The 24,226-nt window shown below is 41.7% G+C and overlaps 2 protein-coding genes across 2 annotated transcripts in view; one reads left to right on the top strand and one right to left on the bottom strand.

Moving 5' to 3' along the window:
• The window catches only part of rimkla (ribosomal modification protein rimK-like family member A), a 20,058-nt gene extending 2,725 nt beyond the window's left edge, over nt 1-17,333 (top strand). The window contains exons 2-5 of the mRNA XM_029436012.1: nt 6,508-6,738; nt 10,062-10,148; nt 11,401-11,604; nt 12,812-17,333. Of these exons, the coding sequence (XP_029291872.1) occupies nt 6,508-6,738; nt 10,062-10,148; nt 11,401-11,604; nt 12,812-13,332 (1,043 nt within the window). The 3' untranslated portion in view covers nt 13,333-17,333. The remainder of the gene's footprint in view (nt 1-6,507; nt 6,739-10,061; nt 10,149-11,400; nt 11,605-12,811) is intronic.
• Nucleotides 17,334-17,429: 96 nt separating this feature from the next.
• On the bottom strand, nt 17,430-24,204 carry zmynd12 (zinc finger, MYND-type containing 12). Its single transcript, XM_029436271.1, is given in 9 exon segments — nt 17,430-17,751; nt 18,946-19,008; nt 19,011-19,093; nt 19,715-19,799; nt 19,901-20,023; nt 20,304-20,467; nt 20,617-20,788; nt 21,914-22,016; nt 23,980-24,204. Coding segments are annotated over 9 exon segments (1,041 nt in total). The 5' UTR covers nt 24,120-24,204; the 3' UTR covers nt 17,430-17,643.
• Between the last annotated feature and the right edge of the window lie 22 nt (nt 24,205-24,226).

Here is a 24,226-nt window from a genome sequence, read left to right as displayed (position 1 = left end):
CACCATATTAGGCAACACAGATAGATAGGTAGGCGGCTGTCTAGATCTGTAGGTAAGCAAAATGCACACAACTGGAGCAGGGCAGTTAGCATGATCTGTAATCCATGCTGGCCCAAAATCTGCATACGTCTTCTGAGCCCTGGTTTGACATCACAGATTAACAGCCAGTAGACAGATTAGACACGCTGTAGTCTTGCTACACAGGAAGCCGTAGAGTGGATACTCTGTGGCTGGGCTCTTGACGTGCACCTTGAAATTGGCACCTTAACCGCAGCATCTTCATCAAGATAAAGTTTACAATCTCTTGTAAAATGCATATCCTTTCAGGCTGTCGGAATCTTCATATGGATTAGCATAAGCGTACAATACAGTACAATATCTGGTACAAGTGTTTACAATCCTCATTGTTTCTACATTGGAAACTCAAGTGGTATTTCACCATCATGTGATCAATAAGGCTCTTGTGGTCACTGAGCACCTCCTTTTAGTGGTAAGAGTTATTCACCACTACTGTCCGGTGTCTTGAATTTACATTTACACATCATTTGATATTTCTTAAACGAGCTATTTCAGAAATTAATTTACAAAACAACATGTTTAGAGGATGTAGAAAGAAGTGTTTTTTTTTTCCCAAAATGAGTACGGAGCATTTCAAAGTAAAGAATGTTATGTTACCAGAACTGGTTCAAAGGTACCTTTTAGACAACTTAACTGAAAACAAGTCGAGGTCGTGCACACAAAGTATTTGCTTTCGGATAGGGTAGGTCAGACTATAATCCTAGAATTGATAAGCTAACACCTTTTTACAGCTTGCTATTCCAAGTGTCTCTCATTCTCTTGGCTCAATTGTGTGTGTTCCCAAGTCAGGTTGAGGTCCACATTTCACACTGAAGTTAATGGGTTCAATGTGTCCCCAGGTGGAGATATGAGTGCACACACACACACACACACACACACACACACACACACACACACACACACACACACACACACACACACACCCCTTATGTTTTAATGACCAATGATGGCCCCTCACATAAGAAAGCCAAACCCAGCATTCAGATGACTAGAGGCATTTCACGTCCCATGATTGGCGCTGCATGATGTTTAAACAGAGACCGGATATGAACTGCCGTCACAATCCTTTGTGGTCATTGCACATGCCAGTGGGCACACTTTTACCCTAAAGACGATAAATGCAACACTCCTATGTCAGTGAACGGGAGGATGGAACACTAAGGCGGGCTCAGTATCTTAATTTACCACCAGACATGTGAGTGTGTATCAGCAATAATATGCCTGTGGTTCAGATACTGTAGCTTTAATGCCAATCCTTGTTTGGTTATTTATAAAGCAGAGATGCACATTTTATAAGCACTGAGACTATATGATGATCAGCAGTATGTCATAGCTGTGATCCTGATTTACATTCACAAGCTGTGGTAATTTACCATTGGTAAAAAAAAGTTAACTTTAGGTTATTGGTTGCAAACAACCAATTATATTGTATAAATAAATACTTAACAAATATATGTTTCTTATAATTAGAGTGAGTTTTTGGGAATGTGGCCTGTTTTCACATGAACTGCCGGATGACCAGTTGTTCATCCAATAGCCAGCATTATCTCATTGCAGGTTCTCGCATGCAGGCCAGGAACATTTGCACTTTATTGATATTGCCGAAGAGGCTCACAATGCATGCTTTTTCCTCTAGATAGGGATGAAGAAAGAATATATAAAGGGAGCTAATAATTCAAATGACTTGCAACAATGACTATAAATATATACAAATATTTTTTACTGTTATTGTTGTACCTGAAAATACAATTCCTAGAATAGCAGATTCTTATTAGGGTGTGAGCGGCTGACGGATGTCTCATATGTCCGGCAGTGGCTCAGTCAGTAGGGGCTTCAACTGTGAGCCTAGGGTTGCCGGTTCAAGTCACCGACCCGACCTAAAAAAATGGAGTGTGACTGCTACTTGGAGAGGTCCCAGTTCACCTCCTGCCCTGCCGTGGTGCCCTTGAGCAAGGCACCGGCCATTCCCCTTCCCCCCTCACTCCCATTGCTCCCTGGGCGCTGTCCTATGAGCTGCCCACTGCTCCTAGTAGACTCCTGGTACTAGGATGGGTTAAAAGCAGAGAACAAATTTCACTGTGTGTGCTCTGCATGTGTGACCATTAAAAAGAGGGGTTCATTCCTCCGATTCTATTATGATGTTAGATTTGCGATTTAATCATTCTTTTTAAATGACTCTTAGAGGGAAGCGAGTCAACTCTATTTAAAGTGAGAATCCAAAACCTTGCTTTTGTATAGTGCATGCGCAGTTGAGCCACCCCATCGAAGAACCAGTCGTTCATTTGCACCCACCGTAGACTGTACACACACCCACTGAGTCGGAGAAACGAGAAAGATCCTTTTCTTAGCGCCAGACTCTCGTTCAGCGCGACCTCCTGGGCCCACTGAGCAGGAAAAGCGACTGAGAGCAGCGACGGACTCCTTTAACGAGCTAACCCAGTAGCACAAAGCACAACCACTGAGCCGAAGAAAACTGAATGAGCCGCTGTTCATCGACACAATCCACTGAGACAAATTTTAGGCTACTATTTAGTTTGTGTTTATATGATCGTGGCATGTAACAGAGTTGTTTATTGATTAGTAAACAAGCTAAGGGCTAGTTGTGGGTAAACGACACACTTCTCATCACTATCATCTGTTGTGAGTTTTAAGCCTTTCTTTTCATACTGGTCCTATGGCAAATATCACTCGTGTTTGTAATTTGCATAGCAGCCAAAGAGGAACAGTGTCTGTATATTGGACTCTAAACCTTCCAACTTCATACTTTCTGATGCTGAATGATGTTTGCATCACAGTAAAAAACTGTGGTGGGAATAGGCTGCAGGTTACCACAAACCCACAAATATTATTGAAAGAATGCAGCTCTTCTGCATTTTGTTCTCTGATCTTCATGTTGCACCACCTAAATTGCACACCCCACAAGTTGAGAGCAGCCCCGGCGCCAAAAGTTGACCTACCAGTATAATAAACCAGTCACTCTGGCAATGAAGCATCATTTGGAAATAGCAGTGGTATTTTTTTTGTTTGTACCAGCCTCTGTGGCTAGTGGATACAACATATTTCCTACACAGCATTATGTCAAAAATATAAAAATAGCCATTGAGTAAGGCTCGGCGAGAGAGAGTACAGACTCGCTCTGCCACAAGTACTTACTCCTCCATTCCCTACAATACATTTCATATGAACATGATACTCAAAAGTATTGAAAGCAATTTACTTTATTGTATGACTCTATGATGAAATTAGCATATATATTTGAGTGATTAAGTATTTTGTGATATAGATTCATCACTGGAGTATAACTGATGTTCTCCACATTGAACTGCTTGTTGCTCTTAAGTGTGATGTCAAAGAAAAACTGGTATCTTCCAAAAAATAGTCATAAACATGTGTGATACTTCTCAGACATGCTTTTTCAGTTTAGATTACATAATTGTGTGTCATCATATGACCACGCTAATTCTCATTTGTAATATAGTACACAGTATTATTGAAATACTCCCCAGCCCTGATGAAATTAAATTACGGATATTGTGAAATGGGTTTGACCTATTTAGCGTGAACATTCTTCAGTGGCAGATTCATGTGTTTGTTGAGCTCTGTTTACATGATATTCAGCCTGATATGTTTGTTGTCCCATGATAGTTCAAGTAAATACCAAATTAGCAAAGTAGGCTAACTATCATACAGTACACAGGCCAACTCACAGAGGATATGCAGGTTTACATGGCCTCTGTGCTTAATGAACAAAACATATTTTTGCTTGGCCTCACAGTAGGCCTATAGTATAGGTTTTTGTCTGATGACAGATATGCAAATAGACTATTGAAGGCATTGTCAGACAGACCCTATCAAACCAGAAGATACTGTGGGTGAACCTGCTGCCCCATCAGGCTCATTTAGACAGGATACCCAGACTGCATTCAGGGTTGGCAGGACCCACCAGCCAAACATTGGCACAGAGTTTGTTGGCATCGCCTGCTTTGTGACGTTGCAGCGGTATGCATAGAATGCTTGTAATGCTTGTTAGCTTTGTCAGGCAGATGGAAAAAGGGAAGCACATATACAGTCCATTGAACCATAAAAAAACATTACTGTCTGTCGTAGAAGTAAGAAAAAAAATCCCTTCAGTTGTAACTACAAACGGGTCACACCCACACTAAATGTAGACATTGTCCCATGTGGCCTTTGTTATAGACCAAAATGGTCAGGAGGGTTTCTGAATTTTTTTGCAATGGTCACATGACATACAGTGCACACGAACATTTGCACAAATGAATAGGACTGATTCATCTGGCTGCCTCATTGGTCTCTGTTTGGTTCCCCTGGAGATGGAGACGAGCACCATGAACAGTGAATACTGTCTGTCAAAAAGCATGAGACCACATCCCCTGACACTTCCCACTGTAATACCATTCTCAGTGCTCTCAATGGCTGCACAATCAGAGCAGTGTGGCTGGAGAGACAGTACATTCTCCTGCTTCTATACTGAGATTGTGAGGAGGAGGAGGAAGAGGAACAAGGAGAAAAGGGGAGGGGTGTCAGTCTTTTCATGGCTCTATGCTGCTTTTTTCATGCGCCTCTGTTTGCCCCTCCCCTCCCTCCCTTCCTCTGTGGTAAGGCTACAAGACATCCCTGACCTTTTCTGCCTGCTGCCTTTTCTCTTGTTCCCTCCTCTACCTGTCTCTGCACAGAAAGACCCAAAAACAAGTGTTGGCCCCACCCATAGTGTATGCACGATACACACTATGTAGGCTTGATGCACAGTGCATCTGCGGGCACGTTAATGGCTGTCTGCTCTAATTATGTATGCAGCAACCATCGAGCTTCTGGTGACCTCTGATGATCTCAGCCAGTGGTGCTGTCACTACTGTGAACCTGCAAATTCTAAGATGGCTGAAATTCAGGTTGTGGAAGAGGTGAATTGCTGTGCCAGCAGTGACAAGTGTGTCACGTTTATATGTGCATACCCTCACGGACACACAGGTTTGGTTGTCACCCAATCTGTTCTTCCCGATGAGCTGTTGGGTTGCATCGCCTGCTCAAAAATCTCTCAGTCTGTCTCTGTTTCCTCTCCTCATCCAGGGTGACAAAGTAACACCAGTCACCAGTGAAATACTGCCAAATCTCTGGCTATGGCTGGTGAATTTGCCATCTGTGTTTGGCAATTATCAAGCCAATATTCTGTTAAAATCTTATTCTGTTCTGCAGATTCAGATAGCTGTTGATAAAGACTGGGAATGGCTAGTGAATGTTGAAATTTAGCCGATTTTAAGCCTTGTTGAAAAGTTAGTGGATTTCACACATTTCTCCCTAACCCACTGCCCTACATTGAGACTGAGTAGTGTACAGTATCAGTACATCAGCAAGGATATCTCTTTATCAGTCAGGGGAAAAGACAGTATTTTCCCAAAAGGCAGAGGAGCTGGCAGCACTGCAGGGGAGTACTGTATATGGATATGGGCTGCAGCATGTAAATAATCGTATAAGCTGGCAAGGCAGGTTCCAAATTCATGACTTAACACCCGCAGCCTCGGAGCTGGCTGCCTCTGCCTGGTCCCGTAACCCGGCCAGCTCTCAGTAAGAGCTGTGTGGCGACGACTGAAGCAATGTCCACAAATAGTCTCCACAAGAGGAGTTAACTTTTCCACCAGGAGATGATGTATTCCAAATCTGGCCAACCACTTTCACAATGTTTCCAGCTCCTGTAAATATGACTTAAAGGATGTAATGGTAGCTATAAACAATGACGTGTTGCTTTCTACCATGGCAAGTAGAGAAAACGAGGCAGGTGTTAGAAAAGCCTGTCTGATTTACTAAACCACAACCGTGTAACTGAAAAAACACTTCAATAATAGTTTCAAATGTTTACTATCCATAACTAAATTCATGCCACCATGAAACGAAACTAAGACGGCATTGTAGTTGCATTGAACTTTGTCTTTTTATAAGTTGGACTTGCAATTTAGTGGGAATCACTTTTCTTTTTCACTTCTCATCAATATTTTCAGATTTTCAACCACATTTTCTAGATTTTCGTCTTGTCATTCAACATCGTTACTGGCTTCCCGCTCTCATTGAACACACGTGATTGTGATTGCGTTTGTTGTGGCAATTGACAATTTACGGCAGTTAACAATTGCATTGAAAATAGGAACAATTTATATAAAATTGGGTTTATCAAACTTACATTTAAAATGTTTTATTGAACTGATTATAGTATTATTATTTTTAGCAATTATGCTAACTGATATTTCTTAAATCTCCAAAGTACGACGAGTGTTACTAGCACCTTAGTATATGTATGAGGTTCAGGTCCAACGTTTTTTCTAACTTGTATACCCACAGGCTGACAAACTAATCCATTGATAACAAATTTAGATTTTTGTTTAACATTGTTCATCTTGTTTCCACCCCTCCTTTCTCCAGGTCTGCGAGTGGAGCAAGAATTGGTGACATCTTATCCACAGGTGGTGGTGGTACGGGTGCCCACGCCGTGGGTGCAGTCAGATAGTGACATCACTGTGCTGCGCCACCTGGAGAAGATGGGCTGTAGGCTGATCAACCGTCCCCAGGCTATACTCAACTGTGTCAACAAGTTCTGGACCTTTCAGGAGCTGGCGGGCCATGGAGTGCCTCTTCCCGACACCTTTTCTTACGGTAAATCAATTGACGTTTATCTTTTTCACAGTGTTGGTGTGTTGTGGTGGCACTGTGTTGTTGTAACTAAGGTCCTGTTCAGACCTGGCATTAACATGCGTCTTTGTTGATCCAAACACAAGTGGACAGCTCTATGTACGCCACTTCACAGCTGGCATTAGAATGGGTTTTGACCATTTCTGTACGTAAACACGTTCATAATTTCCGTTCGCATATATCTACAAAGTATACATTTCAGTTTCTCTCACGTAAATCACATGCATTATTACAGAAGCGTGTTACGATTAATAACAAAGCGCTGCCTACAGTGTTTGTGCTGACGGGCGTACATTTTTTCCCGCCTAACGTCGGTATTTGTGTATTTGTGTTTCTGCACCTTTGCCCGGCAACCGCTGTACACAGAGCTCCAGAGAGCTGGGTATAGGAGCAGGTGGGCGGTAAGAAGATCTGTGCAGAGCACCGGAACAAAAACACAGACAGTATGATAATAACATCCAAAACACAAGATTCACTGTCAATGACTTCTTTGAATAAATACTTTCAAAAATACTGATACTTAAAAATACAGAAACGGCCAAAATACACAGAGCTACCTATAGCACAGAGGTCGTGGACAAAGCCAGCGACTGAGCGCGTACTTTCACCTACACAGAGGGCCTCAGTTGAGTAGGTGATCCTTCAATGTGGCCCAGGACGCATTGGCGTACACACTGCTCAAAGAATGTGGCCATATGCGACCCAGAATGAGGTCTGATAGATCAGATCTCAATGCACCCTCAATGCGTCTTGGGTGCACTGCGTTCACACCTGTACTTATACTGTATAGCTGTCCATTTGAGATCGGATCACTTGTGATGTAAGTTGATGTCAGGTCGGAACAGGGTCTGAGCTGTCTAAAGCAGTAATAATAATGATGTACTCTATTTCCCTTGGGGAAATTCATTTCTTAACACACACCCATAAACGTGCACAGGCATCAATGTGGAGAGATGTCAGAATGACATCACAGGTTTAGTGACTTGCTCAAAGGCAGGAAGGTGAACTGACACCTCTCTAGCTACCAGTCCACACTCTTGTCCACTTGGTCTGTGCAGGGACGGCTACCCTCTGCTTCCCAGGCCAAGTCCCTGTGGACTGAGCTACTGCAGTGTGCATCGTTATGAACATAATCAGCAAGACAGTTAATGAATGTGTGATTCAACTGGCTTTATTAATACTTCTACTTCCAAGTGTGTGGACAACAAGTACCGAGCCCACACTGCATTGTACCTTATGTAGGGCCCTTGGGGTTCAGTGCAAACGACAGAATGCAGACTGTAATTCCCTCAGCAGAGTACATAAAAGAAGTGTTGATGAATGAATAGAAACACGCACACCCTGCCTCTACGAGGTCTCATCACGGCACCCGCTGCACATTTTCTTAATTAGAAGTCCCACAGACCCAGTAAACCCTGCTTCAAAGCTTAAACTCTTTCATACATCATGCTCTTTATAAATTGTTTCCATCATTAATTTTGTTTTTTACTAAACATTTTATGAACAGCTGTTGCTGCTTATGGCAGTGATATCACTTTGTATTTTAGTCAAATTAAGGGAAATCAAGTAAACACAAGCTATACATTATTATAGATTTATATTTAAGATGAGAGCTCCAACAACAAGTCGGTCAACAAAAAATAATCGCCAACTATTTTGATCGATTAATTGTTAAAAGTATTTTTTTCAGGCAAAAATGGCAGAAAATGCCGGTTTAAGCCTCTCAAACATGATCATGTCATGACAGACACACTTCTTTCTGTTTTATATCGTATTAAACTGAATTTCTCTTGGTTTTGGACTGACAAAACAAGACATTTAAGGACATCACCTTGGACTTTGAGAAACTGGGATGGACATTTTTCACTATTTTATAGACCAAAGGATAATCAGGAAAATATTCGGTAGATTAATACATGATGAATTCTATTTAGCTGCAGGCCTATTATAGATGTACATTTCTGTAAGTAAGTACGGACAAATGATAAGGTAATATAGCTGCATCATCTACTGTGAAAAGAATATTTGCATAAACACCAGCACTGCTGTGTCAAGTACAGTTTTTTTTTTTTTTTTGATATTTCAATCACATTAGTTGCATCATAGGCTTTAGTCCACATGGTGTCTGTATAACAGATTAAGAAACCACCAGTCAGATCATTACTCCACTGAAATTACTCAAACAACAGAGAGACAATGACATTTACATACCTGGTCAAATCTTTATAGCCACTAAACCCCATATTTATATTTTTTACAGTTTCTCTAATACAGCTGGTTTTAACCTACAGTTGATATGTGGGGATGCAGCCTTCACAACGCAAGCGAGACTGCTGTTTTTATTTGTTGTTCTGTTTTCCAAAGATTGACAGTGCTGTGGTGTTTGTGAGAGCAGACAGAGAAGGATACAGACAGAAAAAGAAAGAAAGAGGAGGGGGTGTTTGGCCTACATTCCATTCGTCTCTCTGCACAGTGGGCCAGGCGATGCATGCAGAGCGGCTGGAGAGCCTGTGTAACACCCCCTTCGTCGCCCCACCCCATGCCCCCTCATGATTTTTCAAAATAATAGATGCCATAGCCTCCCTCTTGCTCTCCACCTCAGCAGCTTGTGACGTGGTTGGACCCACATTTGCTGTCCACTCCCTCTGCTCCCTCTGTTCTTTCTCGCTCTCACTCAAAACACATGTGAATCAGTGTATCTGGAAAAAGCCGTGTGACAGGGTAGTTCACATCTGTTTCCTTGACCAAATGCCAGATAAGCACAGACTGGCAAACAAAGACAGAGAGAGAGAGAAGTGGAGATGGAGAGAGAAAGGAGTTATTAAAACCTCCCATTTTTCAATATTTTTCAATCACTTCTCGAGCCAGAGCAGACAGCTGGAGCACATCTGCTGCTACAAGCTGCCGGTCTCAGTCATCGTGAGATATGGTCAGCTGCTTCACATTAATGCAACCCTCTGTGACTGCTCTGTTCCAATCTCATGAATCAAGCAGCAACATTTAGTATAAGCTCAGGAAAACACTCCTACAGCCTCGCTGTTTTGAGTCACTTCTGTTGCCATAGCGACAGGCCACATTCCCTCCCCCCACCCTGTTCAGTTGGATGCAATGTGTGAACCATGATATCAAGACAAGGACATTTAAAAAATATATTTTACACGTGTGTGTGTGTGTGTGTGTGTGTGTGTGTGTGTGTGTGTGTGTGTGTGTGTGTGTGTGTGTGTGTGTGTGTGTGTGTGTGTGTGTGTGTGTGTGTGTGTGTGTGTGTGTATATGGGCATTTCCCAGGAGGGCATGACAACTTCCGTAAGATGATTGACGAGGCAGAGCCACTGGGCTACCCTGTGGTGGTGAAGAATGCACGTGGCCACAGAGGTAAGAGCATCAGTCTATTTATTCCTCTCACCAGCTCTATTCAATACACCACTCCTCAAAAATCTGTACGCTGCTGCAGGCCCCTAATGGCAGCTTAGTCCACCCTTACATGAAATTTATTGTGGGAGTGTTAAATGATTAGGAATGTGGTGCTGCAACAACTACAAAAAACAGAGGCGTGTAAATGCAATGCTGGGTTAATCATTTCCGTTTCTAGTAAATTGACCCTTGTTTCCCTGTATTGCATGTATTTACAGGGGGCTTGTGGGAAATTTGAGCTTTGCCATTAATGTTGGAGATGAGTCCCAGTGTCTGCTGAACCATTAGCCTTTTCCTATTCATAGTTATTGACACTTGACTGGCTCGCCAAGGAATAACAATGCACCTTGGATAGCCCAAGCTGCCGTCACAATGCATTGTTAGTGAAGGCAGCCGTTGGTCAAACACTAACTTGACCCTTTTTTATGGAGTTCTGCGTCTCGAGGGTTGCTTTCCTCCCCTCAGTTGTTAACTTTTGTCATTGGCTGAAGTCCAGCTTGCCTTCCTTCTATTGAGCAAATTATAAAGGCCTATAAACACATTTAAAGAGCTGCTTCAAAATCTTAAGAGTCACTGGTATTAATAGGTCAACACTAGATCCCAAATTTCGCTTCCTGGCCAATTGTTAAAAACCTAGCGTATGCCTGTGTGTGTGAACAGTCTCCAAATGAATGTTTCTTATCATCAACACAAAGTCGTCCTCTGTCTTACTGAGTCACAGGACCATGAGTCCTCACTCATCTTGTTTTTATAAGTGTGCTAGCCTGCCACTGTCCATCTTCACATCTTCATGATGTTACCAAGGGATTGCCTTGTCATCTTGTTTGGATTGTCACCTACACACAATGTACACACGCATACGCAATCACGAGATGTTTGTGCTGGTGCTGGATCAGGGGCTTGACAACCAGGAGACAGAGCCAAGTGATACTAATTAAAACAGGCGTTTTCTATCCTTTGTGAGAAGCAATTCTGTGGCTGCTGAGAGTGTCCCAGCCATTATACAAGACACGGGAACTGGCACCAGACTGGGTCAGCAGACGCAGCTACTTGTCAGCAAAATTTTGAGGAAGTTATCCAATCTCAATTAATACCATTACTCAAATTTCAGACCCTGCAAGCATCATGTTAATATCTACATTGTCCTGACAGCCTGAAAAGTAGCTCATATTTCCTTTTCCTCTCTTATCTTCTATCTCCTTCCCTCTCCCAGGCAAGGCTGTGTTCCTGGCACGGGACAAACACCACCTGACAGACCTGTGCCACTTGATCCGCCACGATACCCCCTACTTGTTTCAGCAGTATGTCAAGGAGTCGCATGGCCGCGACGTCCGGGTGGTCCTGGTCGGCGGCCGTGTCATCGGCTCGATGCTACGCTGCTCCACTGATGGTCGCATGCAGAGTAACTGCTCCCTGGGTAGGCAGACGCCCCCGAGAGTCAATGATGACACTGAATTACTAAACCATTGAGCATTGTCACAGACATATTACATTACTGAGCTCGCTCCCCCTTCCCCTCCTTACAGTCAATGCCAGCACTGCCACGCTGAAACAGTTCTTAAGTTTGCAAATGTTTTAGTTTTGAATGTGCTGATTATTTGGATCTTATGGGATCCGTCTTCAAGATTTTTTAGGCATATAAAAAATAAGTAGACAGGCATTAACTATTAACAAAGACTTGTGTGCCACATTAAAGGTGTCACTGGGTCGCTCTAATCATTCCTGTACTCTCCATTCTTTCTAAATGGTTGATCAAGTATGATGCGATCTGCTATATTAACCAGTTCTTGGAAACATTGCCAAATCAACAAGCTTGTCCTGAATCGGCCCTGGAGACATCAAGTGACACAGCATTCCAGCTGATGAGACTGATTTTGCATGTCAGCTTATGAGCAGTGTTGGTCTGGTTGAGGCTGTAATTCGTTGTGACATATTTAGGACACCAGTCATTTGATCATTCTGCATTTATGGAACAGATCACGTCGACACTTGCACTGACTGTAGGTGCATCTGTTGATTCTGTCACATTTTCATGGACAATGTGTCGAATCCTTTCCATGAATTTTTAAGGAGCCATTATAAAATGTCCATGTCCATAACCAATAGGAAAACAAACAGAACTGTGTGCTTAGCTCCAAATGTTAATTATTGCATGAAAATTAAACCACAAACTTTTTTTTAATATGTTTGGAAATGATCATGATTCACAAATGATTCACTTCAAAAACTTCCAACTAGAGGCACAGTCAATTCACTGTCCCTTATTAAAATCAGTCTGGCACTGGTTTTCAAGCATGAGGGAATATAGCACCACCTCTCTATTATAATGCATTCTAAACTTTATGTACATTTACATTTGGAGTTATGTTGCATTACGGAAGATTACTGTAACAATTCATTTCATTAAACACAACATCAATCTTTCCACAACTGTCAATGTTTTTATTAATTCCAGCACTTCACCAGGCCTGGAAAATATTTCTTAAATCATCCACATATACTTTATGTTTTAGGATTGATCTTCATTCATAATAGATTTTTGTTGTAAATCTAGATGTTGACGTGAATGAACCACAGATTGTGGTGGGTGTTAACCAGTACGATGTCTCTCTCTGGATCGTTAGGTGGTGTCGGTATGATGTGCCCGCTGAGCGAGCAGGGAAAGCAGCTGGCCATAGAAGTGTCCAACATCCTCGGCATGGATGTTTGTGGCATTGACCTGCTGCAGCTCAATGACGGCTCGTTTGTGGTCTGCGAGGCAAATGCCAATGTGGGCTTCATCGCCTTCGACCAGGCCTGTGGCATGGATGTGGCGGGCATTGTCGCCGACTACGCCCTGTCGATGCTCCCCAGCCGCCTCACCCGTAAGATGTCCTTGTTGTCCGTCGTTTCGAGCACCAGCGAGACCAGCAGTGAGCCTGAGGTGTGCCCTGTGCCCACTGGCGGTGGCTCGCTTCCCGAGGCCGTGTGCAACATGAGCGTGGGTTCTACTTCCAGCGAGAGTGACCCTGAGCTTGCCGAGCCCTCCCAGTCCTCGCCCCGCCAGTCCACAGCCCCCACCCTGCCCGATCTCCCCGACCTCCCTGACGCAGCCTACAACTTCAACACCCTTCTCGCCAATGAGATCAAATTATTGACTGAGTAAGATTCAAGCAGCTTCATGCACACACAAACATCACAAATGCATATTAATACACACACACACACACACACACACAGACACACACACACACACACACACACACACACACACTATACGCATGGCAACAGACATTCCTTTTATAAACGCATATCAATCCAAAAACTATTAAAACAGGATGTTAAATGCAAAACGAGCAGAAAAACACAACACACATACAAAAACAGCCACAGAAATACAAACACCAAAACATGAGCCTTCTCTTACTAACTCCCTTAAAAATAACAAAGATCTGAGGCTGCTCCCCTGACTCTCCTCGCTTTCCAAACTGCAAACCCCCACTATTCAAACTTAGCTTACACTGCAGCATGGTGGCGAGAGTGGGATATAGTACAGAAGAGAACTGCCAATTGGCGTCTCATAGTTTCTATTTTGCAAAATACTGAGGGTGATGTTTTTTAGGGTGGGTGTGGGATTCCAATAAAGGCATACACCTGTCATATTTGTTTCCTTACTATACCATAATATTTAAAGGAGAATCTACAGCATGTTGTCATAAAAGAGGGGGTTTCCTGCTGAAACTGTAGTACGGTTTGGTGAATTGGAGGCGAAATGAAGTGTTTTTTCAAGTGATTAGCTCCTTGGGAGAGGAATACATCCTCATGCTGGGCACATTATACTGACAGTTCCAATGTAGCAATGTAGTGCTTCTGTCAAGGACACAGAACAGGATCTGCAGCAACTGGAGATGGAGGAATTTCATGTCAAATTTACTGCTATTCATAATGAAAGATGAATTCACTACACATGTCATATGTTGTAAATCCTTCTACAACAGAATGTATACGCAATGTTTTAACTCTTCTATAAGTAATATCCATTAAATCCCAATTTTTAATGACTAATATTAAAATGTAGCCCGAGCTGCTACATTGACAGTGAATAAGAAAATAATAATTTACCTTTTTTATGCGTAAATAAGAATTTTATCAGCCCATAGCACCAGAAGATCATCCTGAGTGCTGACCCGGTGTCCATAAATGAATTCTCTGTTCACTGTGAATGAAGCAGGATGTAAATGTAAGCAAAACTGCGCTAACCGGTGTGAGTTAGTAGAAATAACAAATAGCATTTCTGTTTTAAGAGTCAAATCCTGGAATATAAAATTGAATTGAGTGGCATGACTCGATTTTTTTAAATTTTACATTCTGAGGTAGCTCGTTTGTTTAGCCTTACCACCAGCAGCAGTTTGCTGCTTTTTAAAATCAATTCAATGTCTAGCACTTTACCATAAACAGATGTATTTTTTTTCTCGCTCAGATGACATATTTAGGAAACACGAGACAGAGTGTGAAAGCTGCGTCTACACCTGCGAACAAAATATACCTCAAAACAGTGACTTCTCACTGCCATAGGATGACATAGATTTTCAAACATACACTACATATCAGCCAGGATCCTTGTGGTTTTCAAATGGCCCCTGATATACCAGGTGTTCCTTCCCTTTATGTCTAAGAGCTAAAAAGGTAGTTGTGTATTTTTTTATTTGATTTTTTAGCTTCTTTTGTAAATATTTAGGTAGGAAATTAGCTTATGTGCATACTAGTATACAGCTGGTGAAACTGGAACAGCTGAGATAACTGCCAACATTGAAATTTTCATAAGTTAATGTGGACAAACACGTTTGTACAGACCTGCAATATTGAAAGGTTGAAACTGAAATCTGGTGCTAACATTTATGGATTTGGTTAGATGTGTCATATGATTTGTAGAATTTATTTTTACGTTTTCACCTTGTTTTTTGTTTTTTTATAACAATGACGTATCCTGACCCTCAAAATATGTTGGCATGATGTACAAATAAAAAATGGTAATTATATTTTTGCAGTCTCTTTGAATAGAATGCTACTTTTTCTTTTCTTAGAAAAGAAAGGGAAAAACAAAATCCAGGGATTTCAGTGGCCAAGAGCTTATTGCTTACGGTGTTTCTTCCTGTTGATTAACCTCCTGTTTGCCTTCTGAAATAAGAAAGAGAGGTAGGGTATGCTGGGGTAAATGCCATTCATTAGGAATAATTTACAGCTCTGATCAAAAGCACAAATGTAAACCCTAAGTTGTTCTACGTAGTGACGTCGATGTTTTTAGACTCATAACTCTTTCTGTTGAACACAACTCAGGGAAGCAGCCTGGATCTCACCCTTGACCCCCAAAGGCACGACATATCCATCCGAGCTAGAGACATGTCAAAAACATTACACATATCTACAGGCAGACAAAAAGATACACAAACAACAAAGAAAAAAAGGTTGTAAACTACAGTATAAGACAATGTGGTGTATACCAAGGTTAACATGCACCTTTTTTCCTTGCTTGTTTTATATTGTTCCTTGTTTTCTTCCTAATTTATGGTCTTTTTAAAGAAAAAAGTGGTTTGTGTGCACTAATGTCTCAATAAAGTGAAACCGCTGTGAAGCTTAATTTTATTTTTCCTCTTTTGTGGGCCGAATTTACTAACTGCCTGGAATCTAACAGGGGCCTGCTTGAGGGTGCCAAATCTAAACCCGCCAGACAACAGGAAAAGTGGCTTTTGTTTTAAGTCTGCCGTCAAGTTATCACAGTGGCTCCACTGAGAGGATAACAACATTTAACATTACTGTGATGATGTTGTCCGATATCCATATAATGAAAGTATCTGACAAACAAACTGTGAAATCCGCTGATGTCCACTCTCCTGACATGCAAGGGCCGGTGGCCTTGATCATCAACAAGTCCCACCCCAACAAAAAAGCTTATATGAGTGAACTATCTCCAGTTGTTGTTTGTCCCCTATTTTTTCAAGTCTTCGTCTTTTTATTCAAGCCTGTGTCATTCTACATTGTGTCAGTGTAAATCAAAGATCACACATCCTTTCAAGACATTAACAAGCCAGCCATAGAAAGAGTGAAATGTTCATATCTCTCTTACAGCCCTGTTATTTAAATCTGTAGTTTACACACCATCCATATGCACACAGAGCACATTTAGCCATTTCAGGTTCATTTTATTGTGCCCCAACAATTTTCACAATGCCTTTTCATTGCCTGGCTTCCTCTGGGAGCAATGATTTGAGGATCATAGTCGAGTCAAGATCCCAGTTCAGGTGGGTTTCTTCTGCTTGGTATTTGTAGATCAGTGGCCGTGATACAAGGCATGGAGCCTACTGAACGAAACGGGCACGGCATGCTAGTAGTGACACAGGGAAGGAAGAAAAACGTGTGTAAATCATGAAATGATGGAAAGTGTATTGCCCTGTGGTGCTTGGCCAGCCTGGAACAAACATGTAAGGACCTTTTGGACTAGTCACTGTGTACAACAACACAACAGAGCACAAGGTTACTATTTAATTACAAACTGCTGCTAATGTATATTTAGCTCGAAAATTAAAAAGGGAATATGCGGAAAATCCATGTGTTTCCATGTTTTGCTGCCTCTCGACACATGAAAATGAATCTGAATGCCAAAAAACAAACATTTTGTTGTATAATTCAGTACTAGTGACACTAGTAGTGAGATGATTTTAAAAGTGATTCTTTGTTTTGATATAATGAATTAATGTTTCAGAATTGTATATAATATGTAGGATTTCACAGCAATCGGGTTCATTTTATGTCAATGTGTTTTAAAAGGAACCTGAGGTTTACTTAAAGGTTTACAACATACTTTGATTTGCAGAATGAAAATGCAATGTTTATGCTCTGTAGATGATATATAGACATTAGATGTCTTTAATTATATCTGCATAGCATATGGTGAATTGATGATGAGGTTCTGGACTGCTAGGTACGAGGTAAGCAAAAACATTGCATGAAAAATGGTTTAAGCAAATGCCCTCACCATTATTCTGTTCTGTATCATTCTGACAGTGTTACAAAATGAATCCAAAAATCATGTAATTCACAAATGTGCAAAATGATGTAAATATATATCCCTCTTTTTTTTAGATTCAAATAAAGATGAGTCATTCAAAACCAATGAAAGTATGTCTCCTCCTTTGTATTCGTCAAGCATTTCAAGTCAAAGTGTTTTTATTTGAGATATGTAACCAAGTACAAATGTCATGTTCTTCCCCCCATTGTTTTTCATTTTCCGCTTGCAATACCAATTCACAGCATCTGGATAAACCCAAAATGACATCATAAGCTCTGTACTCATAAACTTTTCTATTTGTTACCAATTCAGTGGTTTCTACATTGACATGGGTGAATCAGTGTAGGGCTGAACAGATGTCCCGGTGCAGCAGATCTCCAAGCAGAGGGATCTGCAGGGCAGGTATGGTGACTAGTCAGAAGTCTGCACCAGCTGCAGCAGGCACTGGATGGGCTCTGTCAGGTCATGGTTTGGTATCAGCTGGCTGGCCTGCAGGGCAGTGCTGCCAAATCCCAGTGCCTGGCACACAAACGGAAACAAACACAGCAGCTGCAGCTGTTAGACTCTCTGGGGAAAGTAAAGCTGACTTATATAATAATATCACTGAAAATTGGATTGCAACCCGGTAGGCTTAACTTATCCCACTTCACCCCTCCGACAACCTGATGTGGTAGGTTGTCACACTGTCCTTTGCAGTTTAGAACCGAGAGAAAACTAGGGTTTAAAAGCATTGTTGATACTGTTGACACAACCGTGCATGCTTGAGGTTTGCACTGGCATCCATGGAATTCCTGCAGTTTCTTAGTTTATGTAAACAGCTGGGAATATGCCTTGTGCATGTGTTGCTCAAGTGTTTGTGTGTTATATCCACCCATAGCTCTCTCAGGAGTGAATACTTAGGCTCCTGTGCAGCCTAGTTAGTTTCTTTGTAGTTCAATAAGTATAAAGAAAAAGAGACAGTTGGACTGAACAGTAGACTTGTGGCTTGTGTGTTGAAGAAGGCGAGAAAAAACTACATTTCCCTGTGAAGATCAAATATACTCCTCACAACACTCAGGCTAGTTACCTTAGGTGATATCCTGGCACGGTGAATCCTGGTCCTCATTCCTACAGCTGCTTTGCCACTCAAAGTGGGTATTTATCGGCAGGGGGTAACTGCTAATGTGGACCCAGGGCTTTTTTTGCATTTTGACCTGTTGGTGAACTCCTATTGTATTTCATCCAGCTGTACTAACCCACCAGATAACTGACTGCGAAATAATCAAACACATAAACTGATTGTTGTGTAACTGTGAGTTAATGTGTCTATTTAGATTTGATCTCATCCTATCTTCAATCTCCACCTGTCCACTGCACTTAGACCATTAAAGGGTTTTAAGTCTGTGGTACAAACACACTACACCATTGCTGCCTCGTTCTCTAAACTGGACACACAAGACATCTGCTCATTCATCACACATTTTAAGAGATGAAGTTTACACACACAAATAGCCTCCAAGTGCATTACAAAGACTGGAAACCAATGCGGACGTCAGTGTCGAGACGGTCAAATCAACTCCCGCTAATTCCCACCTCATCTTTACGGCTTTACCAATTAGAGATAATCCCATCTTGAGTATGGCCTTCCAAAGTAGGTGCATGAAGGGGAAATGGGGAACTGTGTCACTCTGTCAAACTGAACCTTTAATGCCTGGACATCAACAGGTGACTCACCTTCAGGGAGTCGCCTCCCAGGAACCACAGCATGGCCAGGCAGTGAGTCACCAAGTGCAATCTGAGCCAATGTCTTTTCTGGAGTCATTCTGCCCAAAGTCCAACATGGTTTGTAACATCTCGTTCACTTCACCACGCTGGGCTTCGTCTGATTGAAAGTCAATGGATTGAGACAAAGAAGCATATGTCCTTTAGCTTTTACAGTATGATACCACAGGGACAAATGCACTGTACATACAATTTAACCAACTTATTAACTTCATAGAGATCAACATACAATTCTGATCCGTCTGCATCTTCTGTAAAGTTTGTGTACGCATCCTTCCCTTCCACACCCACTTTTCCTTGGTAAACATCCCAGAAAGCCTGGGAAATTACATCGCAGCTAACAGGCTTAGCATCATATGTAGGGCAGCAGCTGCGATAGAGGGTAGTGGTGCGGATGTTGCACAGCCAGAGATGTGTCAGCACTGGTCTCTAGTCAGCCCTAAGCATGCTAGTGTAAATCTGGGTTTTAGCTTTCGGATTGCACAGCAAGACAGCTCAGATAAATATAGGAACTGTTGACCCTATTTTTTTTGTGATACGCCAATGGAGCTCCCTCCTGTTTATTGAGTGGAGCAAATTATGGATTGGTGATGGATTTTCTCATTCTGCACCGTGTTTGAATAGTGCGGTAGGATTGGATAGATTGACAAAATCTAAATGTATGTTTTTTCATTGGTTCTATATTACATTTACATTTCGCATATTTGATAACAAGACGCACCATGACAGGGCTCCAACAATATGTCAGGATTTTGGACGTGGCTCTCGAAGAGTTTGGTCAGATGGCAGTTCCAAGTCCGTGCCACCTACAATATGATCAATAGAAGATCAAACATTAAACACACAAACAAAATCAGATTTGGCCAAATTGCCTCATCATAATCATCTATTGTATCATTTACATTACCTCAGAGTACAAAGATCGAGCAATGGCAATCTGCCCGAGTTTGGCATACACATCAGCCATGAGAAAGTAGCCACCACGAGTGACTGTGCTATCCAGACCAAACTCCTCACTGGCAAAGTATATCTGAAACAAGACATATTAAATATTAGCTTATACAAGGTATATTTATATATTATAAATACTGAGGATTTCCACTGTTGGTGGGTGCACATGACACAAATAGAACAACATATTGTACATAAACAAAGTACACCACATACTGTTAATCTCACGCAAGTTTTAAAATATTTTCAAGAAATGAGACAAGTTCATATGGTGAGCAAAGTGCAAAAACTGTTAATGAACAGTTGAAAATACTTGTACTGAAGCAGTTTGTGGTGAGTGTGTTACTCATGAGACCGACATCATTTGCAAAGTGAAACAGAGCTGCCTCCAGGTTCCCAGTCACTGTGTGGAGGCGACCAAGGCTCCGGTGCAGCCGGTGGTGGACTGCGTGTTCTGGGCTCTTCAACACCGCCCACTCTGCCTGGGACAGAAGCTCCGCCACCCGGGGTAGATTACCCAGACCTGGAAAGTACACATATATGTTTAAATATAACATATATGCACATAGACACACACACACACACACACAGTCATGCATTAAACATCATATATTAGAAGGAGACAATTGAGGACAATTTGAGCTAAGAAGCTAATTTTTTGCTATGCCTCACCCATGTTAACCTCAGCCAGCAGCAGGTAGGCTGGGAATATGTGGACAGTTCTGGGGCCATGGACGTCTATGGAACAGTGCAGGCAGAACTGGGCGGCAGGCAGAGCTTCCTGGTGTTTCCCCTCAGACAGCTTGCTCTGAGCCACCAACCTGCAAATCTCAATCATCTTCACCTAAGTAGGAAACCAAAACCAAGGTACACACCAGGTTACTTTTACCCTACATTATTCATGCTTCCAGGAATATTGCATCATTCACAGGAGTAAACCACGTTCATTTACTGACGGTCTCTACAGGAATATTCAGAATGAGCTTCAATATAACTTTCCTAACATCCAAACATTAATCACGGAAGTTAGAACTGACTCTGGAAAGGGTGACAACCTGGACTATGAACCAAAAGCTTGACATACATTTCTCAAGGGGAAGAACTGAGATTGTCTTCTTCCTGCTCGTCAACTAAAACATCAGCCTTGTTGTCCCTCTGCTTCCCTCTATTCTAAATGTGTTTCACAACATTTCACTCAGCTTATAAAGTAACAACAAAGAGCTGTTTCATTTCTATGATCTTACAATTACCATTTCCTGAAAGTTAACACGGTGAGAATTTGTCAGAATTGATGCTGTTTTTTTGTTTTGTTAATTCTACCACTTCAATGTGTGCACCAGGTCTGGATTTAGCAACTGAAGTCTAATGAAATTAGGAAACTAGGAAAGATAAAACTAAAAATCTAGAAACATAACACTGGACCAGAGGTGGTTGGGCGAGCCGCACCAGAGGAGCTCGAAACGAGGCTCAGGGAATTGAAGTGAAAAAATATTACAGATATCAAAATAATATCACATATAATGGCCTAAATGTGTGTGCTTTTGGTTAGATATGGTTAAGATATACAGTAGCTTTGGGAAATGTTACTGTTTTTCCCACTTTCCTAGAGTCATAAACTAATACGTTTGTACGCATTTGGTGTAGTATCAAGTTATGTGTATAAACAATATTAGGCTAGCTTGGCTCAATGGGTCTATGGGATAAAACAGAATCATGCGAGTGAACTGCTTAATTTTGTCTGAGGGGAGGACCACGATCTCAGATTTTGAAAACCCCCAGGACTAGACCATTTGAAAAGAAATGATAGATTGCAGGCAGACTTCTGATAAGAAAATTAAAAAATAGACTGGATATATAGTTTTCAAAATCCATTTTATTCTTTGCATTTTTCTTGACAGTGAGAAATATAAACTCGCCTCAAACTCTGTTGTGTGCGCATGTGGTCCCAATGCATCGCATGCATCCTCACCTTTTCAAGACACGTTGTGAGTGTCGGCCTGCGAATTCTAACAAGCAACTGACAGATTCTCTCGTGGATCCCCACCCAGTCAGCCTGCTGGTGCTCTGCACCACTGAGGAACAAAATAACATTTATTTAGAAATTAATGCAAATCTTAAAACCAACTCTTTCCCAACTCTCCCAACTCTCTCTAAGGCAAATTTGCCTTCAGGTGCTCATTTGCCTCAGTTGCCTTCTATCAATTTAGCCACCTTGGATACATACTGTAGAGTCCTCTTGGCTAAAGCATATTAAATCACTCCTTTGGGCACAATGCGGTTTATGTTGAGTCAGGCACGAACCTCCCTACTATGATCTGAACAACTGAGCTGCAACTTACACTGTAAGTGAAGAAATAGTTTAAAAGTGTAGATCAGAGCGACTTTAAATCACCAGTCAGATACAACCACGTGTACCAATAACAGTCCGGGTTTTCCCTACCATTCTAAGGCTTAGGTGCAATACCCAAGCCATTTTCTTTGGCACAAGCCGAATTAATGTAAATGTTGAGACCACAACTGAATGATTTTATTATCTGCTCTAGCTTTTTGTACACAGACATGGTCAAAATAATGGCTCAAAATGATTTGTTAAAGGGAAAAACATAACGGTTTTCGCCACAAACTTAGGGAAATCCTAAGTTTAAATCTACTATGTATGATTTGGTTTGATTCGGAGTGCTAACATTTCCAAAGCAGAGCCTCTAGCCCATTTAGAAAAGATCCTGAGTGCACAGAGGGCATACTAAATTGTATGCCATTACATAACTGGTCTGTAATTTTGTTCATCTGACTCTCCTCTCCTGCACACTTCTGTGGAAACTGTCTTGGTTTTCCTTACTTAGGAGCATGTGTGTTAATGCCAGCATATTTGTTTTTCTGGACTTGAGACAGAAGGAGCGAGCAGGCAGTGATCTGGCCACGTCACACCAACAGTAGCAACAGTAACAGTTGCGCGTGAGTGCACAGACACACACAAATCAAAGGGTCTTCTCAGGCCACAGGGGCAGGGCTACTATACTGTCTTGTCTCTGCTGAGCTTGCTTTGTATAATACTTCCTAATCTGTCTAATAATAAGCAGTCACCACAAACATTAGTCTGGATACTAGTAAGCCAGCAGCCGGATATGATATGGCTCATTAGACCTCCAATAAACCATTTCATCCCCTAACAAAGTGATAGCTTTACACTCTTATTTTAAGACCTGTTCCAAAGACATAAAACATTATGTTGCTCTTATAAAGTACACAATTGAACTCATCTTTTACAACATTTGGCAACAAATTTAAACTACTGTAGTTGCTTCAGTTCTAATGAAACCTCTTGTTTTCTCTCCTCTATCCCTTGTTTTGAGGTGAACTGAATGATGTCCAGGCTATAACGTTTCATCTAATTCCAGAAATGTGCTTGACTTGTAGTTCATTTTAAAGGCTGAGAGGGAAGCAGCACAATAAGTGGCTGTAAGCCCCCCTTAAGAGACTGGGTTTAGTGGCTCATCCCTTCACATAAATCCCTGCAGGGAGGGATGTCACCACGTGCTCCTCTTCACTCCCCATGCTGTGCCAATGAGGATTTCACCGAGCACCATCTTATGATTTGTAATTGAGTCTGAGGAGATGTGCACCTAGCCAAAGGCAATGTTGGCTTACATAGATCAAATACAAAGCTGATGTTGAACAACTGAAATTGTTGAACAAACAAAAGCAGGCAAATGCTCCCAGTAGCATGAACAAAAAGAATTTGGTGAATTTATTTCCAGCTGTTCCTCTCCTCACCGCTCCCTCCTGACGACACAGTCACGTGAACACTCTTCATGTCGACGTGTTGATTTGTGCTGTGAAACAATATGGCGAACACTGCCACCTAACGTACGAATCGTAGACATGTGTTTGAACAAGCTCACACAAAATGAACACAAGACTAGTTAGTTACCTTGTGGAATTTCGAAAGTATGCTCTCAAAATATAAATAAACAAATGAATGGCCTGACAGCCATGAACAACCTTAAACATCTAGCTAGGATAGCTCGGTCTTACCAGTAGAAGGTGACCCGACACTCGGTGCATTGCAGGCGCGCTTCTCCTTCACAAAGTTCACACAACTTCTTCGTTCCTTTGGGTAAGGCAAGGGGAATTATGATGGATGTTGTTCCCAAAACACGAGGGTTAGCTTCCATTATCACAAGAAATGGCTTGAAATGGGTAAACGCAAGCTAGTTTATCCACATACAATTAGCTGATGAAGCTAACGTCCGTTGTTGAGAAGCTGTAGGTTTACGGTCGC

This window comes from Cottoperca gobio, chromosome 7, assembly GCF_900634415.1.
Source record: "Cottoperca gobio chromosome 7, fCotGob3.1, whole genome shotgun sequence".
NCBI classification, from domain to species: Eukaryota; Metazoa; Chordata; class Actinopteri; order Perciformes; family Bovichtidae; genus Cottoperca; species Cottoperca gobio.
Note: the sequence above shows the minus strand (reverse complement) of the source record. Positions and strands in the feature narration are given on the sequence as shown.